Here is a 24,603-nt window from a genome sequence, read left to right on the forward strand (position 1 = left end):
TCACAAGCATGGAGGTCATCTTCAAGGAGGGACTGCTTTACCTTCAGGGTGCCAAATTTGGAAAAGTAAGTTTTATAGACACTAATTACATTTGGTAAACATTGACTGTTGTGGATTAACTGCTAGTTGATCTAAAATACATTTTTGCTTTCATGGTGCTATTAAAAGAATAAGTCTTATTTTGAAATATGACCTGTTTTAAGTGGTTGCAGAGACATTTTAAAGCAGCCGCTTCAACATAACCACATCTTAGTCAATACTGCGAGGTTCCAGAGGGTACAAAGACCATCCTTAGTAGAAAAATGTTGACTCCAGTGTAACTTCTTAAACACTGACACATCCAGTAAATGTCATATCTCAAAAACATTTTCAGAATTTCCTTAAAGTCTTAAGGTTTGCTGTTTAACCGAGCTCACTACTCTACTGCACAGCATGAATAGCATTTCATCCTCTAACCCTGTTTGGCAACAGTAGCTATAAGATTAATGAAAATATGTTTTTTGCCACTTCAAGTATGAGGAAGGTGAACGTGGAGCTAAATCTACTGAATGCCTAAAAGAGTCACGCGTGGATATATGAATAAAGTGGTAAAAATTTGATAATCTGTTCTTTTCTCTAATAAATACCGTTAATTAACAATAACCAAGACTTCTTATACAGGTACAGTACCAGTCCAAAGTCGAGTGTGTCCAAACTTTTGACTGGTACTGTATATAGTGGTGTTATTAAGTCTGTACTATTTAGTACATGTCATGCTGTGGTTAGTGAACATCCTGGCAGCTCACTGCACAGCGGCTCATTTGTTTTGTGAAAGTGACAGTTTGATGGACAGAGGATCATATCTACTCAATATGTTTTGTCAACAATTAAAAAGCCGCTGGTGTTAATAATAAGCTTATTTAGCATATCTCTAAGACCGATGTGCTTAACAGGAAACAAGCGGAAATCCCAGAAATTACATGTTATATTCTGTCTTTGTATATAGCTTTCTCTAAATATGCACTTGAAAGCTGAACTCCTTTCCTAAAAATTCAGTTCAGTTTTAACTGTCTGATTATCCTTTAAAATAAGACTGTAGAGTTGTGTATCTGTGACAGCAGAAAGATGCCATTCTGGCTTAATGTGTTCTTGGAGCACATTATTACCTCCCACAATTAACAGTCACTTTTCTGACTCCCAACAGAAAACATGGCGCAAAGTATGGATGGTGCTTTACAAACCCAGCTCTATGGGGGTTGGCCGGATGGAGTTCTACGCCGTAGCCGACAGCAGTTCTCTCACTGAGCAAAAGAGGGCTGCTCGGCAGAAAACGGCTGAAAGAAAAGTCGTGCGTCTAACTGACTGTCTCAGCATCACACCTGCACCAAAGGAGTCTTGTCCTGCTGGCTGCGCGGCCTTCTACCTAAACACCACACAGACCACCTACACCTTAGCCTCCACGTCAAGCCAGGACTGGCTGAGTGCCCTCTGTCTTCTAGCCTTCCAGGTATCACGTGCCTCCAATCTTGACCAGTGCAACTATGTCCTTTCTTTTTATTTCAGAGGTTGCATTTTAATTTCTGGAAAGGTTAGTAAGGACAAGCTTTGCCCACATCCAGAGACAGATAGAATAATAAGGAAGTTAATGCAGTATCTGTAACTTCTGTCCCTTTACTTCTCTAATTCTCGTGCTTGCACAAGCTATGTGCCTTCTTGCATCTTACCACTTTAAAGTCGTAAAACTGTGATAAGAGGCACTTGTACACTCCATGTAATGTTTACCATGCCACTGTTTACAGAAGGATCCTGGAGAATCAGACAAAGGGGATTTTGAGGGAGGAAATGGCTTAACCATGGCAGACAATGACCTTTATGCATCTTGGAAAAGTGGTAATGCACTCTTGTTCACACCTGATAAGTGATCAGCAATCAGAAATAAGTAAGAATGTGCAGGTCTTATTTCTGCTGCTTGTCTGTTTGTCCTACACATAACTGCTGAAATCTGGGTACTGGTAGCATTATTAAAAAAACTGCATGAAAAGTATTAGTCTTAGAAGAAACGGTAAGAAAAGGGGAAGGGTAGTGTAATTTTTTTTTTCCACAGAAGACAGGAGGAAGGGTTGTAATTGTGTTTTTTTTTTTTTTTTTTTTTAACTGATATTCTTCACACCCAGGCTGGAAGAGCCAGTATGGCTACTGACATCCAGCAACATGACAGAAGCATGACAGAGAGAAGCAATCAGGCGTCCAGAGTAACACAGGAACACATTGCCAGAATTTCTGGCACAGAGCTTTTCTAATAACTCAAGGTTAATGTTGTGAAAGGGTCTATTTCAGTTAGAGTTATTGTGTCACCCTATGGCAGCTGGGATAAGCTTCAGCCCCCCTCACAATCCTGAATTGGATAAGCTGAAGAAAATGGATGGATGGAATTAAGTCAGCTAAGGCAGGATATAATAAATAACTAGATTTTTATTATTATTGCTACTTGTAAAATCCCCAATAATAAGCATAAACCTGTGAATGTATTATAATCAAGAGGAGAAAAACTCCAGTTTCCGAGCTAAAAGTACTGCGTTTCACCCCTTCATCGACCCCGATTTCCTTATATTCCTCACCTTATATTTTACTGTTTTATTTTAGCTAGCCTTTGCTATACTGCTGATAGCTTTAAACGGTTACATTACACTGATAAATGTGGACAGCTGTTTCTTTATTGGGGTTTTATCAGCGTGTGTGGTAGCTCACATTAAATTTTCAGTAGGACACAAAGGTTTTAATTAGCTTACACAGCTCAACCACCTCTGCTGCTTTATTTACATGTTTTAAGGAAGGCACTCGGGGGCGTGGGGAGGTTTAGCAGGACGTGAGATAAATGAAAAGATAAACAACGCTTGCGAGGGCCGTTAAGTTTTAAAAATGATAAATAAGCTAGCGCCCTTCCCACCAAGCTCACCAACACCGAGGAACCCTCTAACGTTTACGTCAGACAGGTTTAGAAACACCGCAAATGTTCCCTGTCAACAATACCACAGCTAGAGACGGACTTCCTGTTTTAACTTTAGCACGTTTACCTAGTGCTGTTGTGTTCACACAGATTTCACAAGCAGCAAAAGTTTATCAGCATCAAACGAAGGCCTAACGAGCTCTCAGACTGATCAGATCAGTAGCAAAATTTCTTAGCCCACATCAGCAGGTAAATTAGTGAGCACAGCGCTTCCACGGCCAAAAATAATAGCCAATAATTTGATTTATTGTTATTACTTGTCAATTCCCCATTAATAAGCATAAACCTGTGAGTATATTTTTACGAAAAAGAAAATATTTCAGTTGGATAAGCAGTTGAGAAAATGGATGAATGGAGGGAAATATTTCACAGCATCATAAATTCAGGACACCAGCAGAAATTTCCAGTGTATATATGGGAGCAGGCACTACAGCCACTAATTTATTCAAACACGAAAGTCAGAATGTATCAGCGTCAGCAAGCTCTGACTTATACAAATGCATTTCTCTTCATTTCCTAATGGATTACACTTCTCAGCAATCCAGGCAAGCCAGTCACACAGAGAGATTAGTAGAAGGCAAGCAATTTTAAATCAGCCTTTTCCCAAAATTAAAATGTATTTGCTGTACATTTATTTCCTTTGCTGCTCAGCCTTCCTATGGAAAAAGCTCATGGTGTGTAGTTAGGCCGCACTAACCTCTGTGTGTTGTGATGTTTTCTTGTGTTTAGATCTGACTCTTCCTCCGAACCAGTACCAAGTGACTATCCAGAGCACAGAGGCATCCAAGAGGTGCAAGCTGTCTGGGGAGTATCTGGTCTCCATAGATACAGAGACTATGGTACTGCTAGCCACGAGTACTCGTTACATCATTTACCGCTGGCCATACAAGCTCCTACGCAAGTTTGGACAGATTGAGGTAAAGCACTCAATAACATGCAGCCCTGTAATCACGATAAACCACATATTAAAATGAGATTATTCAGGATTTCTTAAAGGAATAGTTTTGTAAAACACACTCATTCAATTTTGTGCCAAGAGTTGGAAGAAAAAAAATTACTACCACTCTGTTTGTACTCCAAATATGAAGCGACAGCCAGCAGCTTGTTAGCCCAGAAACAGAGGAAAACAGCTAGTCTGGCTTTGTTCAAAGGCAGCAAAATCTCTAAAGCTCACTAATTAACATGCTGCAACTCATTTGTTTATTCTGCAAAAAAGAAAAAAAAAAAAAAAAGGAGTATTGCATATTTTATAAAATGACAAATACATTTTCTAACATGTGAATCTTTGTGATTGCAGGGGGGATTCAGCATCGAAGCGGGCCGTCGCTGCGAGTCGGGACAGGGAGTGTTCATCTTTCTGACCCGGCATGGTCCCCGGATTGTTCAGACTATATCTAAGCATTGTACAGTGGAGAGGAATTCAGAGAGGCAGGGACTCAGTGCTCAAAGATCATTATGTGACCTGTCTCCTGCTACCCTTCCTGCCACAGCTTACTCACTTGCTGATCCTGCCATCTACAATCTTGCAGATGTTTCTGCTGACACAGAGAACAAGTTTGCCAATGATTACCCTATTTATGACGACCCTGTACAGCAGCTATCGCTTGTCAAGCCTCATCCCTCTTGCAGCAAGGAGGCTGTGGGAGAGGATGATGACAATGAGAAAGAGTTGTACCATTCCCTGGAGGCTCTAAACCTGGATAACGTCATTGAAGACAGCATTTATTGCAATGTGAGGAGAGGCACGCCTCCTTCTACGAGAAAAGCTGAGCTAGATAATTCAGAGTGCGTCTATTCCAGCATGATAAAAGTTGATTCTCTGCCAAACACCCAGCATGAGCCTTCCTACACACTCTCAACGTTGCCTCTACCCCAGCCTCCTCCCATATCGGCTATTTATGCCATAGCCAAACCCAAAAACCAGCATGTGCTCCCTGTGAATAACTCCTTCCAGCAAGGATACAATACACAAGCAGACCACTATGAAGATGACATAAGTGAGACTGAGGAGGCCAGCAGCTCCCCTGCTCAAGTAACCCCCTCGGAGATGCCTGGCAGTTTTAAACACAGACTGGCAGAAATCATTTCTAAGGACTTGGCAAAGTTCCAGCCTTCTCTTCCCTACGGAGCAGGCAGCCTCACATTTTCTGAGTAGACTATCAGTTAACAGACAGACTAGACAGAACCACTTTATCTGTGATAAATTGTTATAAAACACAATTAGTTTCTTTGCTAATGTAAAATCCCCCTCCACTGGGAACGTGCAGTTCGGCGTTTTGGCTTGCAAAATTTGTTTGATTGTTTTTGCAGCTTGTTTTATGAAAGATGCACCTGGAATACATTTGATCCGTGGATGCTATTGCAAAAATAAGATTTATTTTGTTTTCGCCTTCACTGCGGGGAATGTTAGGTGAATACCGGGACAGTTTCATAATGCTGGGAAAGAAAACAGATGATGTCTCCTTGTTATATTTAATGCGCTACACATCATCATCATCATCATCATCATCTCTGGAATAGGTTTGCTTTCTTAAGCGGAGTCAGGGGGTTTTGTCACATATAAACCAACAGCTATAAAACAGAGCAGAAAAAAGAGCAATAACCCACACTGTACTTTGGTGTAAATACTGCATGTATTGCTGACAATCTCCAATAATTTAAAAAGCACACTCTTATCTTAAGTATATCTTTATTGTATCAAAACAGCCATCATAAAATACCCTTAACTATACATAAATAGAAAAATACTTGTTTTGTTTTTTTTAATTAGACAAATGTCACTAATGAAAGTGGAAATGTCTCTAGTAGTTCTGGGCATATAAAGTGCAAAAAAAGGGGCCTATAAGAGTCCATTGCATCCTCATGAATCAACAAATTCAAAGATCTTAGCAGGTGTTTCTGAGTTTTACCTGTGCTTTTTTACAGGTAGTGCAGCATCTAAACTATTTATTATTAAGACAGGACACTATGCAGTAAGACTGTCTCATCAGTTGATGTCTTCTGCCATATAAACGTCTGGAAACAAGTTAGAAGTCAGTGGTATTTACTTTCTGATACTGTCTACTATTCTGACCCTCCTCTGCATCACTGAGATGTGAAGATTCCCCATCGCTGCTGCTGGAAGAAGCCCCTGATTTATTTGATTCCATGTCCGATGTAGGTCCAAGTAAAATCAGATGGCCAATAGAGGCGGAGGGGTCTCCGGTCAGAGGGTTCTGGGACTGTGCAGCGGCTGCTGGTCTAAGAGAGTGAATCAGACTCCTCCTGGAGGGCTTGTCTGCAGAGCTTGGGCGAGGGCTCCTGCACTCCGGGTGAACCACGCCGGCCAGGAGCTCAGACAGCTCTGTGATGTAAATCTGCGCCATCTGGAGGGTATCATATTTGGATAACTTTTTCTCGTTTTCCAGGGAGGGGATGACACTCCTGAGCTCGTCAAACGCTTTGTTTAGACCGTGCATCCTCCTCCTCTCCCTGGCGTTGGCTGCGACGCGCCTGTGTCTCTGAGGGCCGAAGTGGCCCGTCTTGCCTCCATCTGGTGCCTTAACAGGATCTGTCTCTGTGATGCTTTTAGTGGTAACGCGGTCAGTGAATTCGGTCACTGGCACAAGTTTCTCCCGTGAGATGCCCGCTGCCTCTGCAGCCGCGTGCGCGTCCCTAATTGAGAGCGCACGGATTGAAGTTGAGGAAATCCAGGTTTTGGAGTTGATGTGGGCCAGGTTGTGCTGCTGCTGCTGCTGCAGCAGAGCGAAATCCTCTGGGTACTCTGGCCAGCTTGAAAGTTCTGCTTTGGCAGCCATCAGTGCAGTGTCCTGATGTAGTCGTGCACGGCAGGATAAAGGTCGCGCTTTAGCTTTGGCTGATGCCTCCGTCTCTGGAGTGGTTTGCACTGCGCCTGCAATTTATACAGCTTCCCCTTAGTCACCTTGGTGTCACTCCCAGCCCTCAAACAGCTCTGACAGCCCTGTAGCCTCAGGAGGCAGCAGCCAATCGCACAATTCCTTCTGACCCTGTCTGTCAAAGAACAATCAGACAAAGCTCGACTTTTCCTCCTATTGTGTATTGTAACTCAATCACGACCTTGTTATCCTCAAACAGAGACGAGTATTAATCATTTAAGAGCGTGGAATACCTTACCTATGCTTGATCTAATGAAGGCTGAGCGTACTTATGAAATGAATGATTGTGTAATAAATTAAGTTATAGTGTTTCTACTAATAATAAATGTGAGCTTGTATGAAAAAAAAGCCTGTCTTCCTTTTAATTACACTGGTAGGATACCCGATAATACTGCTATATTTCTATACAGTTGCATTCAAGGCTGTATCATCATCATCATCATCATCATCCTCGTTCATTGCTCCCATTCCATGGAAAGTCAATTTCGACCTCTTTCTCACGCGTAACTGATTCCTGATTTGTTCCGACCCGCTGAGAGATGCGGCAGTGAAAAACAAACGCGCAAGATTGTTCTCAAACAAACAGTAAAAGGTGGCCAATCTTTCGCAGATTATTTGCAGAAGAATAATAAAACGAACAGGTGGGAGACAAGGATCGAGACACACCTATAGCGGAGCCGCGATAACTGATAAGTTGTCTGAAGGCAATTTATGAATCATTAAGGAAAGTTAAAAACAAGAAGGGAAAAGTGCGGAACCAAAGAAACGCTCCACGCTTGTCGTTTATTTATTTATTTATTTTTTACTATTATTGGGTTGCCGTTGTTGTCGTTACAAGATTAAGATTTTTTTTCCTCTCCTCTCAGTCTGAGCCCTGAAGGAAGAAGATAAATTAGGCTACAAATTTTGCTTAGGGTCACGTGGCCCCTGCCCTGTGCCTATCAGCTGGTGTCCCTTGGCACCGCGGGCAAGCTACGCACCTCGGAGACGGTGTCACCCACGTCTCCCATATGCTGCCCACAGCGTTCACTGAGCTTTGACTCTGACATGAGAGCTAATCATTCATTAGAGCATCAATTACGCAGGAGAAACAACTTCAGTACCAGCGGCGGACCTGTCCGCTGAGAGATCTGAGATGTTGCAGTGAGGGGTGACCGGGACACATTTTGCATTCAGTGATCCCTCTCTCTCTCCCTCTCTCTCTCCCTCTCCCTCTCTCTCTCTCCCCCTCTCTCTCTCTCTCCCTCTCTCCCCCCCCCCCCCCCTCTCTCTCAGTCGGGGTCGAGTAGTGGTGAAGAAAATCACCGTGACCTGCCTCGCCGCCAGCAGTTTAATGAGGCCTGGTCTTAGTTGAATAAATCGGCACGTTCTTCGTCCCGGGGTGTCCATTCTTTTTTTTTCTTTCTTTCTTTCTTTTTTTTTGGAGGGGGGCTACATGAATATTTCATTCCTTCAGCCCCAATGCCAGCGCGCAACAGCCCGCAACCCTGCGTGCAGGCTTTAAAAAAATGCAGCTACACTTCCCATCTGGTGCGGGGCGTGAGCGGGGAGTGGCAGCGGAGGCCGAGGAGGTGTGAGGAACATTTCTAAGGTCAACTTCTTGTGACCTTGTGCAGGAGACAGGAGAGGAGGGCGGGGGGTTTAACTTTACTCGAGTGTGTTCTTGAGTGTAGTTAGGCTACTGTACATCATTATGGATAAATGACGCGGGAAAGTGGAGGCAGCGGCGGTAAAAATTGATGCAATGACCCTGGTTGAAAATACTGTACACAATCGAAAACATTAACTCCAAATTGCACAAAACTGTTTTGCACAGAATACCTCAGCAATTTCACAACTCAATTTATCTCCAATGTGGCTGTTGCTTCTTTGCAACCGGTGAAGCACAGACAAAGACGTTGATGATGCAGCCTGGCACAGGTCCCAGCATTTATTCCTTACCCTTGGATCATCCACACCTGAACTCAACCAGCCAGCCGAGAGCGGAGCCCACTTGTGTCAACACATCTTCCCGTAGCTGCTGTTTAACAGGCGCTAACCTCCTAAGCTGTTACACCCGTAGGTGACTGCAAAGTGAAAGGTACGAGTGGCCTTGGTTTAAAATGAGGTGTCTAACTAGGTTCACAGCTCTACAGATATAAAAAAACACCACTCTACTTTTAAGGTGGATATTTTTGAATTGTTTCCTGAAAACAAATATAACAATATAGTGGGTAATAACACAGGAAATGAGTTTTTTGTGTGTGTCAGTGTGTTTGCGCAAAAATAACCGAACAACTAACTGAAAAGACAAAGGTCACCTGACCTGCTGACTAGTTTGTTTACTCTAGTCTGAATATAATATGGTCTTAATAAACAATTACATACTAATTAAGCTGGAGAAATAACACACATGAACGTCCCTTTGATGCTCTTGAATTCCAGTATATTTTCCACTTTATTTTTCCCACCCACTGAATCCCATCCACCCCCGTGCTCAGCGTGCTTTTAGGTTGCCTAGCAACGTACAAACAGCCACACACGTAAAACTCCAGCCCAGCATCTCCTTCCTCATCGCCTCAGTGGGGATGAATGGTCTCTAAAGTGAGCCGTCCTTTTGCCTTGTGTTTTAATTAAAGACCAGTTAATTTCGGAACAAAAGACTGTTTCATATATAGATATTGTTTTTCCACACAATCGTGCACCAGGAACAGTGAACCTCTTGATGTTGGGCGCACTCTGGTCTGTAATTATCCTCTCACACCCGAAGCTACGGAGGTGGTTCTAGTGAGCAAAGAGAGAAATCTTAATGTCCGGGTCTTCAGGCGCAAATTAGGACAATTAGTGGCCTCATTAATTTGGGAAATGGAAGTAATATTCTAGTTAAAGTAACGGTTCATTAAGTCTAATGCTATCTGTGGCAAAAGGGCTAATTGATGAACTCTGAGAAGGACAATAATGAGAGAAGACTCCCTTCCCCCGTACAGTATCACTATTAGGGCTTTGAGTTTAATACCCGTTAATTTAGGTACACTTGAGTGGTCGCCTGTGTCATCGCGAGAAGACTTGAATTGTTCTCTTTGAAGTGGAAGAAAATGTCGCGATGCCTGAGACAAAGTCTCTGCAGGGTGCCGTTACCGTCAGACCTGCGTCAGTGATCACAGGTATTACCGGTAACCTTTTTGGAAGACACGTGTCACGTGTTCTGTAGCCTTCTTTGATTACTCGTTTGCACACTTCTCCTCACTTACCCCCAGCCTGTAATCCTTTAGACCGCAGGGAAGCGGGGCCAAAACATTTTTTACACCATTAAAATGTTTGTTTCCTCATTTATTGTAGTACTAGTATTTCTAAGGCAGTAGCTGCAAGTAACACTCCCTCAAACGGACTACGTTATAAGATAACGTAGTCAGTGTGTGTGTTTTATGTCCAGGTATGCTTTTACTGCATTGGCAGTGTGTTTGGGATCATCATCGTCATGCTGGAAAATGAAGCAGTTCCCAATCAGATGCTTTCCAGATGGTATTTTACGGTGGATCAAAATCTGACTGTACTTTTCTGTGTGCATAATTGCATCAATTTTGACAAGAGCCCCAACACCACTGGCTGAAATGCAGCCCCAAACCATGACAGAGCCTCCAAAGTGTTTTGGCTGTGGACACTCACTGTTGTGCTTCTCTCCTCACGTCCTCTGCACATATTCATGATGATTTAAACCAAAAATGTTACATCTGGATTCATCATTCCACTCATAATCATTGCCACTGATTTCCAGTCCATTTTTTTGTGTAATTTGGCATACCTCAGCCTTTACTCCCCGTTCCTCTTCATTAAGAATGACTTCTTGACAGCCACCCTTCCACTGAGAGCATTTCTGATGAGGCTTCAGTGAACAGCAGGTGTATCAGCTGAAGGGTCATTTCATCTCTCAGGTTCTGTTTCAGGTCTTTGCTGGATTTTTCCTGTTTCTTAAGGTCATGACTTTCAGATGTTGTTCTGTTGTAGAAAGTTTTTTTAGGCCTGTATTATTGTAGGGTCTTTACCCACAATACAAAGCACCTTGAGGCGACTGTTTGTTGTGATTTGGCACTATATAAATAAAATTGAATTGAATTGAATTGAACTGATGCTTCTTTTTTCCTCCACTTGTCTAGTTTCCTCAATTTTATTTTTTTTTTCAGGACAAGCTGCACACCATGCCGAGATATGCAAAGATTTTGCATATAGATTTTTGGAAATCACGTTGTTGGTGCAAAAATACAATTTTATGCCTGTCAAACTGTGTTATATTTGACATTTTTTGTAGATTTGACTAAAGAAATGTGGAAAATTATGTTTTTGTGGCAGGCGGCTAGTAACAAAGTGCCTAAAGACACAAATGTAAAACTGGTTCTTTGCAAAGTTGCCTGTGGTTCATTCACTGAGTTAGGCACTTTTTTATGGTTGAATGATTCACAGGTCAGGGATATATGCAGGGGTTTTAGTCAGATTTAAATAAAGTCTTCTTTCAGCTCTGTATGCCAGCTTTAAATTCCTTTAAATATATCTGCACACATATATTTTTTTCAATTTTTTTTTTCACCTTGGGATACAATGTGTTTACTTCTCATTAGTGATGAATCCATCTAAACTCTCAGAGTGCTTGATCAATCTTAAAAAAAAAGACTTGTTTTAATGGGCCATCCACAGCGGTTTTTGCTTCATGTATGACGGGCTGAAAATGCAGTGTTTGAGTGTGCTCTTTTCATGTACCAGCACACCATATGGCAGATAGGCGAACGTGGAGTAGGCTGTAAAGACCCAGTCCATCAAAAAAAGAAGAAAGCCTTCCAGACACTTGAGCATCAGGGACTCTGAAAGCTGTCAGCAGTAGATAGACACTTATAGTGTGTAATGGATGCTCAGGCTATTGTGCTTGTAATAATACCATTATATGATGTTTTGATGCGCAGACAAGCACATGAGTGAACTAAAACCTCTACTGCCCCAACTCTTTTATTTTTAATCATTAAGGACTTTGGTGGTTACCAAAGCAGCCCTGGGTCCTAGTTATTGATTTTAATTAGTGCATTAAAAGCACATTCAAGGTAAAATTTGTGGAACCAGAAATTAGTAGCCTAGCTTCCACTTTCATGAAACTAATTTATGATTTCTGCTGTTACAAAGGCTTTTCATGCTACCCTCAAAGGCTACCAGAGAACACACGCACACACGCATGCACACGCGCACGCACGCACACACACACACACACACACACACACACACACACACTCAGTTGTGAAAAAAATGACAGATTTTAAGGAAAATATTATTTACTGTGTGACTCGTGTGTTGTATTGCATTACATTACATCAGATATTTTTATTTTTCAGGTCACACATGAAGTTGGATTTTTCATCATGCAGTTCTTGCAGCATTTGAACTGTATGTCAGATTTAATAGTACTGTGTCAAAAATGTCTCTCCTGCTTGTTTTGATTATTTTATAGGTGATTTTTTTTTTTTTTTTTTTTTTGTACCCCCCCCTGGCCATGTTATACCAAATTCTGGTTGCAAACTTGAACAAAAGGGTTTATTTGACAGTTAATGGAAAAACTTTAGGTGAACAACACATGAGCAGCAACCACTATGTGTTATTAATATAAAACATTTATGAGCGAGTGCCTGAATTCATATAAAAATGAAAAAAAGAAAAGAAAAAAAATAATGTAGTGTCACCAGATACCACCAGATGGAGACAACACAATATACATGCCACAGGCGGTCATGATGCTGCTCAAATCAAATAAGGGCTTTTCATTGTTCAGTCTCAGAAACAAAGCTACTGATTATATAAATACCATTACACACTCCTCAAGCTAAATGAGCCTTTAAGTGCTGATAGGGTTATTTACCAACTGCCTGCCAGACATAAATCCTGTAAGAGATAGGCAGTTGTCTGAGAAGGGCATATCTCTGGAGGCTTCAGCGATGGTTTGCAATCAGAAAGCTATTTACTGTGAGGATAGAGATGTGTATCGTATAATAATAAAGCCCTGCTCAGTTCACTGGGGATTACATCCATCATGATATAGACTATGAAGGGATGTGATGATATCCTTAGTCCATGTTGCTCTAAAGCTTGGGGGGGAAGAGCCTTCAAACCTTTCTCTAGTGTGAAACACAGAAAAGAATCATGGTGCCACCATGTTTTCCAGTACTCATTTTTTTAATATTATTATTTATCAGGGACAGGGTAGATCTCAATAAGAAAGCACTATCCCATCCAGCAAGTGATGTGCAGCTGTCAGTAGAGAGCAGTAGTGCTCTGTGTGTAGAGCTGAGCAGAGCACAGCAGCATGGGGCTGCTAGTCAGTTAAGATGAGCAACACTTTGTCCACTGACCTCTTTGACCTTGCGGACTGAATTAAACTCGCGGCACAAAGCGGGAGCTGTTATGAAGTCATCCGATCATTACCGAATCATGCGAGGCTGTTTTCAATAAGTGATCCTTCAAGAGTGCACGGTGACCTTCAGTGTCTTTAGTGTACACTGTTTAGGAAATCACATCTTCCTCGTCATCCGTTTTGACTCGATCCCGCCACCTGTCTATTGTAGGCACAAATGCACGGAAAGCAAAGTGAGTGTCCCACTTTTAACTGACAATCTCTATACCTGCAGGAGCGTGGGGCGATGTGACGAGTAAGGCACAATATTTTGAAGAAAAAAAAAAACCCTCATGATTATGTCTGTCATGATCACGGTCAGAGGGTCAGTTCAACAAGATTATTTCATTAGACAGATAGTGACAGCCACAACCAACTTCATTTAGAATCACGCGGGATTGTTCATCAACTTTCAGTATGGATTTTCTATGGTTGATTAATGTAATTGGATTGAGAGTCACGGATGTCGCAGTCTTAGCTGACATCTGAGCGGATGTCAGATTTTGGAGCAACAGCCTTTATGTTTATTTTTGTGGCTCTGAGTTATGGGTGTTTGTAGTTTGTGAATGGTCAAAAGAAGGGAAGCAAGAGGTGGAAAGAGAAAGAGTCTTGGACATTAAGTCTGGGTAACAAAGAAGCAGCATGTCCACCTCTATGAGGCGGACTGTATAAATATCCTTCATTATGAAAAGAGCAATTTTCTGCACCTGCCTGCTAATTGTTCCCATGCTGACACTCTGGGTTGGTGAGATCTCTCCTTTTAGAGCACTAACTTCAGATGGTGGGTGGGTGTGATTTAAGGGTGGTAAAGAGAGTGAAATGAGACTGCCGAGGGTGTACGGCTTCTTAAACCGAGTTGAGCTGATTTGCAGTCATAATCCGTCTGTGACTTCCATCTGTAATGCGAGCTGGTGGGGATGCCAAAGGATTAGTAAAGGTGGTCATGGCTCCTGCATGGCATTCAGTGTCCATCTCAGCCCTCTTCTTGGTCATCCCGCACTTAAAAGAAGATAAAATGTTGATGCCGTAAATCTCAGGGAATATATTTCCATATGCCAGAGGATAAAGTGAATGAAAATCATTAGCAACTTGTCCTTCATTGTGATTCCCATCCTGCAAAAGTGCAAGTGAATGCACCAAGAGAAAGTGCCATAGGTGAGTGCAGAGATGGATGAGACTGGCAAGGCAAAGGTGAGGGGTGAGTAAGAGAGAAACAGAGGGATACTTGCAGGAGCTAGAGTTTGTAGCTGGGAGGAGGTGAGCGCTGCTGTCTGGGATGAGAGGTGTAAAGCATGTGTTAGTCCTCTGATAGCTTAAACATTTGAAAGCATGAACAGCTTTCCCCCCTAAAGACTGAATAACCGTCTGATTTCAATTGCGAATCGTTTTTCTAGTGTGCTGCACGGTGCTTTCATTTTTTTTATTTTTTGTCGGAGAGGTTGCGAAGTTGCGTGTGTGTTTTTATTAACCTTCAAAGGGGAATTTATGTGGCAGAATCTTGCTGCATCCACATTTGTGATAGATAATAAGCCAGATTTCATTTGTATGATTTACTCAGCTGGAGGCAGAAGGTAAACTGACAGGCGGGGGAAAAAAACTGGTGTTAAGTGCTGACTAACATGCCTCTGTGTCGACTGAAGTCACTAACAGAAATGAAATTTGATTCTCTAAATATATTTCTCTGTGCCAGTGTGGCTGAAAACAATCCAGATGCTGAAAATGGGAGTATAACCAGTAAACTCACATGCTGTGCCTTATGTGCAAATACTTGTCTTGTTCTGAAGCCTGTTATATCTCTTCAAGACGACTAAAAGCTTTTCCTAGTTTAGCTTTGCCCTTTAAAGCAACAGTTTGGCATTTAACAAACTCTATTTGATATAACTTGTAAATTAGTGAGCCTTTAAAGTAAGACTAGGTAGATTTTCTTAGACAGCCAGGCTTGTTGTTTCTCCCTGCTCGCAGTGCTAAGCTAAGATAACCATCTGCTTCATATCTTATGAACAGACTTGAGAGGGCTATCAATCATCTCATCTAACTCTAGACAAGAAACTGAATCCCCAAATGCCAAATGCTGTGACTTTTTTTTTCCTACAAAGTTTGCTCCACTTAATTTAAAAATTTAATCAAATGAAATATGATTAATTATGACATCCCGATGGGTGAGATGAAAAAAGAACGCTTTCAAGAATTCAGCCTGAATTTTCAGTTTTAGCCTTAGACCTTGTAAAATCAGAGGGAGGTCAGGGGGTGCTGAGGCACATAGTGCAGAGAGGTCACCAACTTTCTGCAGATTCAATCACCACAGACCTCCAAACTTCATGTGGCCTTCAGATTAGCTCAAGAACAGTGCGTAGAGAACTTCATGGAATGGCCAAGCAGCTGCATCCAAGCCTTACATCACCAAGCAAAATGCAAAGCGTCAGATGCAGTGGTGTAAAGCACACTGACACTGGATTCTAGAGCAGTGGAGACATCTTCTCTGGAATGATGAATCATGCTTCTCCATCTGGCTCGCCCCCTTAGTTTCAGTGAAAGGAACTCTTAATGCTTCAACATACCAAGACATTTTGGACAAATTTCATGCTCCCAACTGTGTGGGAACAGTTTCACTGCGCATGAGTGCAAAAAGCAAAGACCATAAAGACATGGATGAGCGAGTTTGGGGTGGAAGAACTTGACTGGCCTGCACAGAGTCCTGACCTCAACCTGATAAAACACCTTTGGGATGAATTAGAGCGGAGACTGCGGGGCAGGCCTTCTCATCAACCTGATGTTGGAAGAGAAGGCCTTGTGGAAAGCCTTCCCAGAAGAGTTGAAGCTGTAAAGGGTGGGTTGACATCTTATTAAACCCTATGGATTAAGAATGGGATGTCACTCAAGTTCATGTGTGTCAAGGCAGACGAGTAAATACTTTTGGCAATATAGTGTAGCTTCAGTCAGCAACTTCCAGGAGCCACTCACCAACCAGTCACACATATTTTCCCATATTTAACCAGTAGCTGCAACTGGTCACCGCGGCTTATTGAGTACAATAATTAATCAGGTACACAATCTATGAATGGGTTAACATTCTGCGAGATGTTTACCTCCAGTTAAACACAATCTACTGCAATCCAGTGTTTTCTTCAATCCAAACCAGCACAAAAGTGATAGAAAAGGAAGAATGTCCCTCTGTCCTTGCAGCCAACAGTGCAGCACAATACAGGCTTCGTGAAAAACAGCAATATTTTGTATTTAAACAATGCATGAGTACAGTGTTAAAGGTTGTGTCAATAGGTTGTATCACATCCCACTACATTATGAGCTACTAGCAACTTGTTTAGCAGAGCATAAACAATAGGTGTACCACACAGACCAATTCCTGCTAATTACTGCTAAGTAGTTAAATAAAATGCTGGAATTTCACTCACCAAAACTGGAGACCTCTTGGATGCTCTGTAAAAGTATGATAACTGCTCCAAGAGACACCAATATCACAAACCTGATTGAGAGATGCGGTTTTATGGCTCCAATATAGTAATCACCTTTATACAGCTGCTATGAAGGGATAAATGAGCTATAGAGACCAAAATCATACCCCTGTTTTAACAAGGAAGTCTATGGGGACTGATTTGTTTTTAGAGCCAACCTCAACTGGCCATCTGAGAAACTTTTTTCCACCCTGGAGCTTGTTACTTGGACTTAGCACGCTGTTAAACACATGATATTTATTGTCCCTGGAGAGGTAAATGTATTTAGCACCCTATTGTATACACCACAAAGCAATGACCTGGCCAAGCCTATCCCTTCCACAATGGAAAACGCACTAGATAGCAGTACAAACACATCACAACCTACGTCCCCACCCTCCCCTCTCAAACAGGGCTTGATACTTAAAGAAATAAAAAGTGGCTCAGGACATCTGCAGGGCATCAGTAAACCAGGAGAGTGGAAACACGGAATGGAACCACGGCTCTTTTGTTTTCTTGCTTTGGGCAAGGCTTGTTTTCCCTCGCACTCACTCACTCACTCATTCCCCCACACATGCTTGACTACAAGTCTACAATAAAGTGTCTACAATGAAAAATATGAGCGAATTCTGCTTGACAGTGAATTTTCGCTTTATTTTGACAACCATTGTGAGGCTATAAGCTCATCCGGGGGTGAGTGGCATGCCTGCAAAGCAAAAATTATGGTTATCAAAGAAAAAAAAGACCAAGAAAGCGCTGCTGAAAGGAGGCAGGGTGCCCAATATGCCTGGCATCGCAAGGTCAGGAGCAATGCCCTCTGGCATGAAGTGCTGTGAGGAATGGCAATGTCAGTCACAAACCTCCCTCATCTTCCTGGACCTGTCAATTTGCCGATGATAATTAATCTCTCTCTGGTTAAATATAAAGATTGTAAATCACAGCGTGGTCCTGCACCGTAGGTGGTCCTTCATCTGTCAGCTACAGACCTTGGCTAATGGCCCTTTGTAAGCAGAGCACTGACTGAGGCAGCACACCAACCACCTACGGCTCTCGTCATCATCTGTTTCTCACAGAGACATCCTGCCTTCAACCTGCAGAATATGATCAAGCTGCGGCAGGCTTCACTACACTCAAAAATCCTTTTTACTTTGCACTCACAACTACTTGGTACCACCTCAGGGACATCACTAAGTTATCAAAGGTTTAAATGTTGGCTTTATGAACAGTTAATCTTTTGTAATGACTTATATAGAAGATCAGTTATTGCAGAGGACAAACTTTGAGTTGCTATTATGTGTGGCCCTGCTGTTGTATAACTGAATTTGGCCTATAGGCCTGTAAGGGTCTATAGGTGGTTACATATTTGCCATTTTACTTTCATTTGAGAAAGGACTAAAGAGAATAGTATTAATAGCAATGCTATTTGTAACTGAAGACCTGATGGCTGTTATACAAATACCATTGAATAAGGTTTCTAATGGGTATAGCACCTACTTGTCACTGTCAGTCAGTTAGAGAGCTATTGTATCATCACGTTCCTCTCTAAAGCATAACCTACTTCATGCGTTACTAAATAAACATGATGCTGTGTTAAATACAGTTCAAAACTAACAATGGACACCATACACTCAGACCAGTGGTATTCAATTAAAATTTGAGGAGGTCCAGTTAGATAAAATTTCCTCAAGATCTGGAATATCATAAAATTTCACAGGCATTATGATTCAATGCATATATAAAACAAAGAAATTACACTTTAACAGTATTTCAATAATGTTTATTAATTATTTTCACAATGAACTGGAGGGTACTCTAATAATGAAATAATAAAATATTCTTTTCTCATTTCATTTAAAATAAGGTTTGTGTTCATAAATTTAAACAAATAGACCTTTTGAAATAAAATATAGTTTGAGTTTCCTCTTTTCTTCTTTTTCTACATTTCACATGTAAACCGTTTGCTTGAATTACTTTTTCAGACTTCTGCATCTCCGCTCCTCACGGGAGCTTTCTGTTTTCACATGAACTCTGAATAAAGTATTTGATTGGCTGAGTATCAACACGAGTTACAATGCATGCCATTGGTCTGTGTTTCCTTTGTCTCTGACTACTGTAAAGACAAAGGGAAAAGCTGCACAGATTAAAATATCCTTATGTAAATATGAGAAAAGTTGTGCAGAGTAAAACAGAAATGGTCAGTCAAAATCTAGTAATAGGTCTGGGTCCCTCAATCACAGGAAAAGAACATGTTTACTGAGGTCACAACTCAGCTGAGCAGTATGCCTTTTCTCCATCTTTTTTTGGTCACCCCCTGCTGGCCATTAGAAGAAGTGTGGCTTAAAGCTACATCCATCTTTTATATACAGACTATGTACACAGCTTATTTCAGACATGAAGCTTTAATAAAGGAATTAGTCTAAACTTAATAAGCATTTATAAAGTACTTTTTTTTTAAAAAAATTGTGAATTCTTGATAGGGAGTGGTTTGAAGTTCTAGCTAATAAGTGTGCAATTTCACTTAACAATCTTAAAACTTTAATTAATTTAATCACAGCAAGACAGTAACACACCCAACTTAATTCCCTCAGGCTTCCCACCAGACTAAAATCACATCTATTTTTCAACAATATCTTGTGTAATTGAATATTACAACCACTACAGTAAACTAACCTGACAGTCTCTAATTTAATACCAAAGCATTTCCTCTCCTACATTGAGACCTGTTCCTGCTCTTTTACCCTTTTGAAATAAGAAAGCAGACACTACAGTTTAGTGATCCTACACTGAAAATCTGCATAGACATTTATATTAACTGTATAAATCTAGTATAACCTGCTGTGGCATTAAAATATACTATTTCAAGCTGTTAAGCAGTTTGTTCTTGGTCAGCGTTGATCGATAGTGAATAAAAACTGTCTTCAATGGGCAGTGTAAAGTGTGTGTGTCCTTCACATCCACACATCTAAGAACATGTCTCAATGTAAAATCTTTCTTAAATGTCCTTGCTATTAATTACTCAAACTGAGCTCTGCGAGCCACTTCACGCGGATCAGCACATTACTTCATTGTTGCCTTCTGCACAGCACCTCTTTTTTTTTTTTTATTTAAAAAAAAAAACAAACTTCCTTTGGACTCAACCTTATATCAGCTATAATAAAGATGTTTGCTTGTGTGCTTGTAGGGGGTAAACTCTGGCATAGTCTTTGAACGAGCTGTTAGCAGTGTGCACTGTTGTGCTTGTTAAATGCTTTGTTGGAGGTTTGACACTCAGCTTCTCAGGCTGCACTCAGCGCCTCCGACGCCACCCTTAAGTCGTGAAGCTGTTTCATGCTGGGCCCCCACGGGTGAGGGAGGTATGACAGGATAGCACAAGAGGCAAACAAAAATGTGGGCACACACACACAGAGTCACCTTTAAAGTGTACGAGAGCTCCCCGATGCCACTGCTGCCATACTGCATGACTAATGCAGCCCGCGAGTCACTGTTTCCCCTCGCACAGTCCCCGAGAGCTGCATTAATTGGCTGTCATCATGCTAGCTAGCTCTCACTCTCCCTCTGTCACACACACACACACACACACACACACACATGCACGGAATGATCAAGATATAAATAAACTGAGTCTACATGACATTTAAGTGAAAGGCAACCATAAACATTTGTGCCACAGTCAGTGACAGGCTCTAACTTTGGGGCCTACCATCAAGCATCCACGCTGAAGTGTGCATAATAACAGCTAGCCTATCACAAACCATACTTTAATATTTTTGGGACTTTCTTGAGAGTTTGATAAAAACATCAGTAGCCTAATGTTTTTGCATTAAGTTGTCAGCAGGTTATGAGAGGTTGTCAGCTTAGCACAAAGTATGGAAACAGGAGAAAATCACTATATTAAACAGTTATAAAAATATAAAAATTGCACTATGCTCTCTTGGAGACTGTCAAAAACCATTAAATTCTAACTCATCACATTGAGAGTTAATGCTCCGGCTGCCCATTTAGTGTCATTTCTCAGCTTGCAGGTTAGCGCGCCACAATAGCATCATGACAGAAATATAAAACTTACAAAATGAATTCCATCCAGAAGACAGGAGTTTGTGCTATTTTCAACTTTTTATTTACTTGTTTCACTTTTCACTTTGCATTTTTATTTGCTTTTTGGTGGGGCTTATGTAACAAAAGTTTCTGGTTAGAGGGGTATCCAGCGTGTTAAAATGTGACACCAAGGCCTGAGCAAACATTTTTTTAAAGCTAGTTTTCCTCCTATTTTCTAGCGAAATTATTATTTTCTTCCAGTACACACACTGCTGCTAGAATGAAAACTAGAGGAAAAGTTTACTTCACTGAGACCTACGTAAAAAAAATATTCATGCATTATTTCAAGTTGTTTACTCCTGCTGTTAAAGACCCAGTGTTGCATCAACACGTAGCCTAAATTAACCACATTCTTGTTTATTTGAATTAGTTAAAAACTGAAAGCTTCCAGAGTTGTGCAATAGTCTTGAGCTACCCCTCATTTTAGCATATTTTGCTAGGAAAGTGGGAAATAGGTAGAGTGATTTAATGAAATGTGTAAACATATATGGAAATACAGTATATAAGGCAAAAGAAGAGTACAATTCTAACAAGCTTGGGGGGCAATCAATGACTAGTAGTGCTCCAGTGGTTTTCAATCCAGGTATGTTTTTTACTGCATTGGCAGTGTGTCTGGGATCACTGTCATTCTGAAAGAGAAAGCAAATCCCAATCTGATGCTTTCCAGATGGTATTGCATGGTGGATTAAAATCTGATGGTACATTTCTGTGTTCATAATTCCATCAATTTTGATATTTTCTCCAACATCACTTGCTGAAGCCCCAAACCATGACATAGCCTCCACCGTGTTTCACAGATGGCTGTAGACACTCACTGTTGTACCTCTCTCCTGACAAGTGCCACACATACAAGACCACGATTCGAACCAAAATTTTCAAATTTTGGATGGGCAGCACAGTGGCGCAGTGGTTAACACTTCACAGTTAGACTAACATCTGATAGGTCTGGGTTTGATTCCACCTTAGCCCAGGTCTCTCCCTCTCTCTGTGTGGAGTTTGCATGTTCTCCCTGTGCTTGTGTGGGTTTCCTCCCACGTTCCAAAGACATGCACTTACTGGGGTTAGGTTAACTGGCTACTCTAAATTGCTCATTTAGGTGTGAATGTGAGTGTGAAAGGTTGTTTGTCTCTGTGACAGGCTGGTGACCTGTTCAGGGTGTACCCTGCCTCCCCCCGTGACCATGAACAGGATGAGCGGAAGTGAATGGATGGATGGATTTATCGCTCCTTCAGACCTGCTGTCACTGATTTTCAGTCCAGTTCTTGTGTAATTTGGCATACCTCAGCCTTTTCTCTTTCCCTTCATGAAGAATGACTTCTTGACAGCCACCCTTCCACTGAGAGCATTTCTGATGAGGCTTCAGTGAACAGGAGCTGGATCAGCTGAAAGTTCAGATGCATCTCTCAGGTACTGTCAGATCTTTGCTGGATTTTTTCTCCAAATTTCAGATGCTGTTCATCTGTTTTAGAATTTTTTTTGGCCTGCCACTTCTTCTTTTATCCTCCACTTGTCCTCAATTTTCTTAAGGACACACTGCACACCATGCTGAGATATGTGAAGTGTTTGACTCTTTGGGAATCATGTTGCTGATGCAACATGCAAAATTGCTATTTTATGCCTGTCTTATCTCTGGTATTTTTCAGCTAAAGAAACTGGAATAAACTATGTGTTTTTGTAACAGGTCACACTAGTAACAAAGCACTTAAAGATAGAATTTTAAATTGGTTCTTTACTAAGTCTTCTATCATTTGTAGACACAACACTAGTTCATCCTTTGAGTTAGGTGCCTATTATATGTTTGAATAATACATGGGTTACCCTAACATACAAAAAATATGCCTCTGAAGATGATGAGGTACAAGGACTGGACTGAAAATGAAAGAAAAAAGTTTGAAAGACCTTCAGAAAGCCTGGAGAACTTTAACTGTGTGTTTCCCTGACTTTGTGAGTTTTGTTTTGTTAACAGCCACAAAAAAGGCTCATTTTCTGTTTATCTCCATCTTCCTGCCTCTGAGTCTTGCATTTGGGTCCTCACCATAGGTGGCTTAAGACTTTTGCACAGAACTAAAGTCTTTGCATCTCCTTTGCCAGAGATGAGCATTTCTAAATCTTAAGTGCATCTACCAGAATGCTGAACTATTCCTTTTCTCCATTGTATGCCCTTAATTTTTCAATCTCTTTTACTCATAGGTGATATGTGGCAGAGCTCTTAAATGCATGCATGAAAAATATCTCTATCAACAAACTGTCAAAGTGAACGGAGCACACTGAACCACCGCTCTCTCTTAAATTAGTAGCTTTTAGCAGTCGAGCTCTTTGCTGATGAGCGAGATTGCTGCTGTCAGCTCCGCTGTGATGTTATTGCCTCATTCAAAGCACTTTTAATGACCACGAAAGCCAAAGAAACAATATTCTGGAAACAGAGAAAAAAAAAAAAAAAGAAACAGGCTGGTATTCATTCATTTTTGAGCTGAGCTGAAGTGAACAGGCTAACGTAGTACTAACCTGAAGCCAGTCAGACTCAGCTCCGAATGTCAGGCCGCGTGAGCGCTGATGTGTTCGCTGAGTGATGCATGCGACGAAGTGCGTTTGAACCATGATTTAAGTGGTGCATAAATTGAATCAGAAATGTAATTTCCACCTCTACAGTCTACACAGATAACACATTGCTTCTTTGTATACCGCGCCATGAGCAGGTGATATTTTAAAGACCTATTTATTTGAACAGTTTTGAAGTCCAATTGTAGTGCACTTAAAAGACAAAGCACTCTGCCTTCCTATTTGCCTGGGCTTTGAACCGTAAACAACGTTTGTGTTTCTCAACAGTTTGCTCCGAATGAAAGGAGGTGTCATAGTGGCCTTCTGCCTTTGCATAATGCTGTCTGAGTCGTCATGCAGTATAATATCTTGTCTGTCTGAAAGTGATTCTCTTTTAAAGGATTTCACTTTAGCTCAGAGCACAATCGTGAGCTTAATATAAGAGCAACAGAAAACTTTCTTTTTGCACTGTGATGGTGATGTGTTGTGATGTGTGCATTATTTCAGACTGGGAGGGCTTTATCTTTTAATGACTTTGGGCATGTTTTACTCGTGTATTTGTATGCATGTGTGCGTGTGTGTGTGGGAGGAGGGTTTGCTCTGTCTTTCTCTTTGTCCTCGGAGCTTTTCCTTTCTGTAAGCCTCCAGATGTTGTCGTTTGCTCATTTGGGATAAGACAGAGCAGTCAGGTGTGAGAGAGATCCTCGACAACAGACTTTGAACGAAAATAAAGCTCTGCCATGTGTTGATACATGAAATATGTGTTCACACCTATTTAGGAGGTGTTGTACAATCAGTGCACTGCTCATTTTCTACCTTACTAGGCTACAGAGGCTTAGGTGAGAATTATAGACTACTGTATGTTTTGAATAAAGCTTGCATTATGAAAACATGTCTGAAATAGAAAGGCAATGGGAAATAAAAATTACCAACAAAAGCATCTGAAAATATAAAGGAGTAAAAAAATATATAAATACCACAATTTTTTAATAATAATAGCCTCTTTTTGCTAACCAATCTTGTAAATGATTGGTTGGCAAATAAGAATTGAGGTTTTCAAGAAATAGTTTCAGGTATGTGTAACCCAAGAAATCTGCATAAAACAGGAAATATGACTTGATATTATCAAACAATCAACAAGCTTGAGTTATACTCCTATCTATGATACCAATACTCCCCTTGTGCCGTGTCCATGCCAGATCAACAGTGTGAGTCATACCTGTGGCAGATCTTTCA

General features: G+C 41.2%; 2 protein-coding genes across 2 annotated transcripts; one reads left to right on the plus strand and one right to left on the minus strand.

Moving 5' to 3' along the window:
• The first annotated feature begins 8 nt into the window (after positions 1-8).
• On the plus strand, positions 9-6,204 carry dok3 (docking protein 3). The gene is made up of 5 exons (XM_030739616.1): positions 9-65; positions 1,184-1,486; positions 1,779-1,869; positions 3,716-3,903; positions 4,284-6,204. Exons 1-5 carry the CDS (start codon positions 9-11, stop codon positions 5,139-5,141), a joined length of 1,497 nt encoding a protein of 498 aa, XP_030595476.1. The 3' UTR covers positions 5,142-6,204.
• Positions 5,667-6,817, minus strand: atoh1b (atonal bHLH transcription factor 1b). The gene has a single exon (XM_030739617.1). The coding sequence runs from the start codon at positions 6,781-6,783 to the stop codon at positions 6,013-6,015; it is 771 nt and encodes a 256-aa protein (XP_030595477.1). The 5' UTR covers positions 6,784-6,817; the 3' UTR covers positions 5,667-6,012.
• Positions 6,818-24,603: the final 17,786 nt, after the last annotated feature.

This window comes from Archocentrus centrarchus, chromosome 10, assembly GCF_007364275.1.
Source record: "Archocentrus centrarchus isolate MPI-CPG fArcCen1 chromosome 10, fArcCen1, whole genome shotgun sequence".
In the NCBI taxonomy this organism is placed as follows: Eukaryota; Metazoa; Chordata; class Actinopteri; order Cichliformes; family Cichlidae; genus Archocentrus; species Archocentrus centrarchus.